The sequence below is a fragment of the Ursus arctos genome, unplaced genomic scaffold, assembly GCF_023065955.2.
Source record: "Ursus arctos isolate Adak ecotype North America unplaced genomic scaffold, UrsArc2.0 scaffold_22, whole genome shotgun sequence".
Lineage (NCBI taxonomy): Eukaryota > Metazoa > Chordata > Mammalia > Carnivora > Ursidae > Ursus > Ursus arctos.
The window spans coordinates 19016958-19025056 of NW_026622897.1; the positions used below are offsets into that span (position 1 = coordinate 19016958).

General features: G+C 36.7%; 1 protein-coding gene across 1 annotated transcript; it reads right to left on the bottom strand.

The window, feature by feature from the left end:
• Window positions 1-6365: 6365 nt before the first annotated feature.
• Window positions 6366-7298, bottom strand: LOC113249651 (olfactory receptor 8B3-like). Its single transcript, XM_026491191.3, has one exon. It carries the CDS (start codon window positions 7296-7298, stop codon window positions 6366-6368), a length of 933 nt encoding a protein of 310 aa, XP_026346976.2.
• Window positions 7299-8099: the final 801 nt, after the last annotated feature.

Below are 8099 nucleotides of genomic sequence, written 5' to 3' on the forward strand. Positions count from 1 at the left end.
AAAAAGCCAGACTCCAAGAAACAGAGAGTATAAAGATGGTTACCAGGGGCTGAGGACAGGGGGAATTGGGATGATGCTTGTCTGATAGTATAAACTTCCCATTAGAAGATGAATAAGTTCTGGACATCTAACGAACACAGCACTGCGATTATAGGTAGCATTTGAATTCTTTAGAGGAGTGATAAAGGCTTAAAGAAGCAATTGTTGAAAGGCTAGTTAGTTCAAGGAAAGAAAGAATTTTAAGGCTGTTCCTTATTTCTCTCCACCTACAATCTTATGGCTGTACATAATCAAAATTCACCAATATAGTAGCTTGAAAACATTTTAATACCACCACCACCCCTTTGTTTTTAACTGCTAGCCAAGTGGAATAAAAAGGCTTAAATGCAACTGTGGTAAAGAACTCATACAAGCGACATGTGAAAGAAAAAGAAGAGATAAATTGACTGCACTTATATTCATGACAGGTACATCTATATGACACATATATTTCAATGAAGAGAATGCAAAAATAACCCTCACATTGATGGGCACTTGATTTTCAACATAGATGCCAAAATGTTCTAGAGAGCCAATAATCTCTTCCACAAATGCTAGAACAAGTGGATGTTCACATTTAAAGAACTGAAACTGGACCCCTATCTCACACAAGAAACAGAATTTACTCCAAATAAACCATAGTTATAATTGTTAGAAGTAGTATCATAAAACTTATAGAAGAAAATAACTCAGCAAGACATTGTGACCTTAGGTTTGGTGATGACTTCTTAAATATGACACCTACAGCACAAATGGCAAAAGAAAAAATAGATAAATTGGAGTTCAACAAAATTTACACCACAAAATGTAGTGTATCCATCTAATGGAGTAGTACTTGGAAAAAAAGAAACCAAGTGCCTTTACAATTTATAACACGGAGGAACTTTGAAAAGATTAAGCCAAGTAAGAAAAGCCAGTCACAAAAGACTGCCTGTTATATTATTCCATTTGCATAAAATATCCAGGGCACTCAAACCTATACAGACCAACAAGATTAGTGGTTGATTAGGTTGAGACTTCTTTTGGGATTGATGAAAAGATCCCAAAATATACTGTGGCAATGGTTGCACAACTCCTTGACGAAAGTGTAAACCATTTAATTTAAATATGTGAATCAGATCAATAAAGCTATTATCAGAAAAATAACACTAAATTCTAAAAAACAAAACAGATAAAAAATAATCAGAAAACATTTTAAAGTGAATAAAAATGAAAACAAAACTTATTAAAACATATGTAATATAGTTAAATACAGTGTTTACATGCAATTTAGGTACCTAAGTAACTGTGCTGGACAAGAAGAGATATTTCAAGCCAAAGGTTTATACCTCTGTCTCATGAAACCCCCCAAAAATTAAAATAGAAATAAACCCCAGGGGGGGAATGAACCATGAGAGACTGTGGACTCTGGGAAACAAACTGAGGGTTTCAGAGGGGTGGGGGTTGGGGGATTGGGATAGGCTGGTGATAGGTAGTAAGGAGGGCACATATTGCATGGTGCACTGGGTGTTACACGCAAACAATGAACCATGGAACACTACATCAAAAACTAAGGATGTACTGTATGGTGACTAACATAACATAATAAAAAATTATTATTAAATAAAAAAAGAAAGAAAGAAACCCCAGGGCCATGTGGATAGCTCAGATGGTTTAACAACAAACTCTTGGTTTTGGCTCAGGTCATGATCTCCTGGTTGGTGATACTGAGCCCCACGATGTGCTCCACATTCACCGCCTGAAGGTTCTCTCCCTCTGCCCCTTCCCACAAGCTCGCTCTCTCGCTCTCTACCTCAAATTAATAAATAAATCTTTTTTTTTAAAGATTTTATTTATTTAGTTGACAGAGATAGAGACAGCCAGCGAGAGAGGGAACACAAGCAGGGAGAGTGGGAGAGGAAGAAGCAGACTCCCAGCAGAGGAGCCTGATGTGGGCTCGATCCCGTAACGCCAGGATCACGTCCTGAGCCGAAGGCAGACGCTTAAACGCTGTGCCACCCAGGCGCCCCAATAAATAAATCTTAAAAAAAAAAAACCCAAATATGCAGAAAGATTAAATGATAAATGGAAGGGTAAAAATGTAAAGGTAAAAAGGACAATCTATAAAATCAATCTAAATCTATAAAAACAATCTAAAATCTCTGTTTCTGAGACCAATTATGATGATAATCTTCTAGTTAGACTGAATAAGCAAAAAAGAGAAAGGCACACATTACTGTTACCACAAAAATGTAAGAGTTTGTTACCACAGATTCTATGGACTTAAAAGGAAAATAAGGGAATATTATGAACAAATTTATACTAATAAATTTGACAACCAATTAAACGGATAAGTTTGTTGAAACACAAGCTTCCAAAGCTTACTTAAGAAATAGGTAACTACAATGGCTTTATATCTATTAAAGAACTTGAAATTTCAGTTAAAAGCTTTCCCATGAAAAAAGCACTAGGTCTATCTATCTAATTTCATTGTTAAATCCTTCCCAACATTTCTGAAGAAATAATATAATTCTACACAATCTCCCATAAAAATTAAAAAGGAGAAACATGACAATTCATTCTATACAACATGCAGTACCCTGATCCCAAAACCAAAATCATGACAAGAAAACAAAACCGTAGACCAATACCGTTCATAATCATAGATGTAATTTTTTAGCACATTGAATCCAAATATATAAAAGTAAAAATATATCATGAAAACTAATGTTTAACCATGGCAATACAAGCCTGGCTTAATATCTGAATATCAATCAGAGTAACTCACCATACTAAAAGAGTATTCAAGAAAACTATATGATCATCTTAATAAATACAGAAAAATATTTGATATATTACAATGTGAGTTTACTATTTTGTATAAAATACAAAAGTAAAAGGGAACTTTCTGAACCTGAAAACAGGCATCTACAAAAAAATCTACAAATAACTTCACACATAATGATACATAAATAAACATAATTTATAAATGTGAAACATAAAACCTTAAGACTTTTACAAGAGAAAAAAGAAAAAGAAAATGGTTTGTGATCTAGGGTCAGGGAAATATTCCTAAGGCATGATTAAAAAAAGAGAAACATGCATAAGACAAAACATAGTTAAACTGGACATTATCAAAACTAAAAATGTTTCCTCCAGGCAAGATATTATTAAAATAATAAAATAAAAGATAATATTAAAAGATTTCTTCATGTCATCTTCAACTTCTTTCATAAGTGTTTTAAAGTTTTCAGCATTTACCTCTTTGGTTAGGTTTATTTCTAGATATCTTACGGTTTTCGGTGCAGTTGTAAATGGGCTCAATACCTTGATTTCTCTTTGTGCTGCTTAATTATTAGTGTATAGAAATGCAACAGATTTCTGTACATTGACTTTGAGCTTGTGACTTTACTGAATTCGTATAACAGGTCTAGCAATTTTTTGGTGGAGTCTTTTGGGTTTTTTACCTAGAGTATCATTGCATCTGCAAATAGTGGAAGTTTGACTTCTTCCTTGCTGATATGGGTGCCTTTTATTTCTTATTGTTGTCTGATTGCTGAAAGGCTAGGACTTCCACTACAATATTAAATAACAGTGGTAAGAGTGGACATCCCTGTCTTGTTCCTGACCAAAGAGGAATAGCTCCCAGTTTTTCTTAACTGAGGATGATAATAGCTGCTGGTTCTTCATATTAAAAAATGGAAAAACTTTCCAGGCTCATGGATTGAAAGAACAAATATTGTTAAAATGTCTATACTACACAAAGCAATTTATATATTTAATGCAATCCCTATCAAAATTCCAAGAGCATTTTTCACAGAGCTAGAACAAACAATCCTAAGATTTGTACGGACCCATAAAAGACCCTGAATATAGAAAGCAACCTTGAAAAAGAAAACCAAAGCTGGAGGCGACACAATTCCATACTTCAAATTATATTATCAAGCTGTAGTGATCAAGACAGTATGGCTGTGGCACAAAAACAGACACATAGATCAATGGAACAGAAGAGAAAATCCAGAAATGGACCCTCAACTATATGGTCAACTAATCTTTAACAAAGCAGGAAAGAATATCAAAAGGAAAAAAGACAGTCTCTTCACAAAATGGCATTGGGAAAACTGAACAGCAACATGCAAAACAATGAAACAGGACCACCTCCTTACACCACACACAAAAATAAATTCAAAATGGATGAAAGATCTAAATCTGATATAGGAAACCATCAGAATCCTAGGGAAGAACATCATCCATAGCAACTTCTTGCTAGATATGTCTCCTGAGGCAAGAGGTACAGAAGCAAAAATAAACTATTGCAACTTCATCAAGATAAAAAACTTCTTCAAAGGAAAGTAAAAAATCAACAAAACTAAAAGGCAGCTTCTGGATGGGAGAAGATATCTGCAAATGACATATCTAATAAAGGATTGTTATTAAAAATATATAAAGAGCTAATCAAATTCAACACTCAAAAAAACCAAATAACCCAGTTAAAAATGGGCAGAAGACAGTAATAGACATTTCTCCAAAAACACACAAATGTCCAACAGACAAAAGAAAAGATGCTCAATATCGTGATCATCAGAGAAATCAAAATGAAAACTGCAATGAGATATCACCTTACACCTATCAGCATGGCTAAAATCAACAACTTTGGAAATAACAGGTATTGGCAAGGTCGAGGAGAAAAGGGAAACACTCTTACACTATTGGTGGGAAAGCAAACTGGTGCAGCTACTCCGGAAAATAGTATGGAAGTTCCTCAGAAGATTAAAAATAGAGCCAACCTGTGATCCACCATCCTAGGTGGATCCACCAAGTTCACCATACCCAAAGGATGCAAAAATACTGATTCAAAGGGATCCATGCACTCTGATATTTACAGCAGCATTACCAACAATACCCAATGGAACGAGCTGAAATGTCCATCGACTGACGAATGGATAAAGAAGTGGTATAGGGCACCTGGGTGGCTCAGTCAGTTAAGTGTCTGCCTGCAGTTCAGGTCATGATCCCAGAGGCCTGGGATCGAATCCCACATTGAGCTCCCTGCTCAGCAAGGAGTCTGCTTCACCCTCTCCCTCTTACCCTCTGTCAGCTTGTGTTTTCTCTCTCTCTCTCTCAAATATATATATTTATATATATATATATATATATATATATATATATATATATATACTTTAAAAAAAAGAAGTGGTGTATATCTGGAATGGAATACTACTCAGGCATGAAAAAGAATGAAATCTTGCCATTTGCAATGACCTGGATGGAGCTACAGACTATTAGGCTAAGTTAAATTAGTCAGTCAGAGAAACATAAATACCATATAATTTCATGCCTGTGTGGAATTTAAGAAACAAAACAAATGAATAGGGGGAGCAAAGAGGCAAACCATAAAACAGACTCAACTACAGAGAACAAACTGAAGATTGCTGGAGGGGAGGTGGGGGGGTGGGTTAAATGGGTGATGGCTATTAAGGAGGGAATTGGCTGTGATGAGTAACAGGTGTTGTATGTAACTGGTAATCACAATATCGTATGCCTAAAACTAATATTACACTGTATATTGACTAAGTGGAATTTAAATAAAAACCTGAAAGGGAAAAAAAAGAAGAAAGTAGAGCAAAACAGACTACAAAGAGTATTAGACCTGAAATGGGAAGGCTAAGAATTTAGGGTAAATCTTACTTTATGGAGTGACTTTAGATAAATCTAACTACACCGAGCTTCACTTTCCCATCCATACAATAAATATATTTTGATGATCAGTTATGTGTTGGTTTGGCTGTATAAAGGTCAAAAATAAAAATCTACTGAAAGACACTTGATACATAATGTCTACATAGGCAAAATGGATGAACCTTGATCGTCTTTATGGAATCCTCCATCTCTGGCATTTCAAGGAGACATATACTTGCCAATCAGAGGATGGAAATATGGGAGTACAAGCAGAGTACCTGACACATGCTTCTAATATCAAGTGGCAATAAGAACACCCCCAATAATGCAATGTCATGCTACTGGTTCTTAATTCAATGTTTTGAAGACTACTCATCATGTTCCAAGGGGAAAAAAAAGTTCAAAATAACAATAGGAAAAAAAAGACAACATGTCTCTTACTTAATGTTATTACCAAACAGAACAAAGATGTGGAGAAGTAATTGTGGTATTGGTGAGGAAAAAAAAAGAAGACCACCTTATAAAGACTAAAAATATAGTATAGGACCCAAACTTCCTTTACCATGTTAAGAAAATTAGGCTAAGAAGGTTGCAACTAAATGTATTTTATTTAAACACACAGAATCTCCATCTGTGTAACTAACTACAGAGACAAACACTGTTTCTGATCAAAACACTCGCCTACTCAGAGTTCTTCCCACAGCAAGTTTAATGTCTCTGTTTCTCAAGCTGTAAATGAAAGCGTTCATCATGGGAACCACATTGGTATAAAAGACAGAGGAGATTTTCCCATCATCCATAGACCCAGCAGAAGATGGTTTAAGATACATAAATGCAACTGATCCAAAGAAGAGAGAAACAGCAACTATGTGGGAGCTGCAGGTGCTGAAGACTTTGGACCTGCCCTCAGTGGAGCTGATGCGCAGGATGCTGGAGACGATGAAACCATAGGAGACAAAGATGGTGACACTGGGCACAATCACATTGATGCCCACCACAATGAAAACCACCAGTTCATTGACATAAGTGCTGGTGCAGGAGAGCTGGAGCAGAGGGAATACATCACACAAATAATGGTTGATGGTGTTTGCATCACAGAAGGTCAGTCTCAGCATGCATCCAGTGTGAGCCATGGCATCCAAAAATGCCTTCAAGTATGAACCAAGCATAAGGCTGGAACACACTTTGGGGGACATGACAACATGATACAAAAGTGGGTTACAGATGGCCACATAGCGATCATAGGCCATTGATGTCAGCACATAAGCTTCAGAAATAGCAAAAAAACAGAAAAAGTAAAGCTGGGTCATGCATCCCCTGTAGGAGATAATATTCTTCTTTGATGTGAAGTTAATCAGCATTTTGGGTGTAAACACAGAAGAATAACAGAGGTCTATGAAGGACAAATTGAAGAGGAAAAAGTACATGGGGGTGTGGAGGTGTGAGTTTAGCCTGATCAGAGTTATCAAGCACAAATTTCCCAACACGGTGACCATATACATGAATAGAAACAGGCAGAACAAGGGAAGCTGGAGTTCTGGTAGGTCTGTGAGCCCCGCTAGAATGAATTCAGTCACAGAAGAAGCATTTTCAGAAGCCATTCTCCTCTAAGGGGATCTGTGAACACAGGGGAAAAAGTTAGAGAGAACATTCAATTTTTCCCACCATATCTCCTCTCACAAGAGTTGGGTTTGTACTGGCAATATTTGAGACTAGCCCAACCAGGACCCACAGAACCTACTTTACCACTATCAGGAATCTAGTCACGTAGCCAATCCCTCATTAGAGTCTTTATAAGCTGTAAAGCAAAGAGTATCAAAACCTGGCCTACAGAATGAAGGTCAGGGGTTCCATATGCCAACAGGACTGCTGTGAAAACGAAAGGTTAAGGGAGAATATTGGACCAGGAGAGAATTGCCTTCTCTCATTTTATTTCTTTGACCACATGACCCCTCCCCTAACCAGTAATTGGAGGCAGCAACCCCAAAAACCTGATGCTGGCTTCTAATGGGGATTAGACTTAGTGTGGTACAAATGAAGAACATTTTTTCTAATCCAAAACTAAAGAATCAGAGTCTAGGAGAGTTTAAGCTCCTGGTCCATGTCACAGAGTAAAAACAATGAATGTAGAAGAGTGAGAGTTCCATCCATGGACTGACCCATAAATTGCATCCTTGAAACCTAATAATCTCTGAACCTTCCCTGCATGACTACCCTCCCCTCAAACAGGTCTTTCCACCAATTTCATGTGACTCTGAGGACTGCAAAAACTGGAAAGAAAGTGGAATATCTTAGATCCCTAGACTTCCGCCATAAAAGAAAGACATGAATATAAATGGAATTCAGAAACTCCCCTTCCTTAGGCAAGAACACCTTAGTGCTTCCTTACCAGTATTACCCCT

What these genes read in the sequence shown, in the direction of transcription:
- LOC113249651 (XM_026491191.3), bottom strand. Translation starts at nt 7,298, where the DNA reads ATGGCTTCTGAAAATGCTTCTTCTGTGACTGAATTCATTCTAGCGGGG.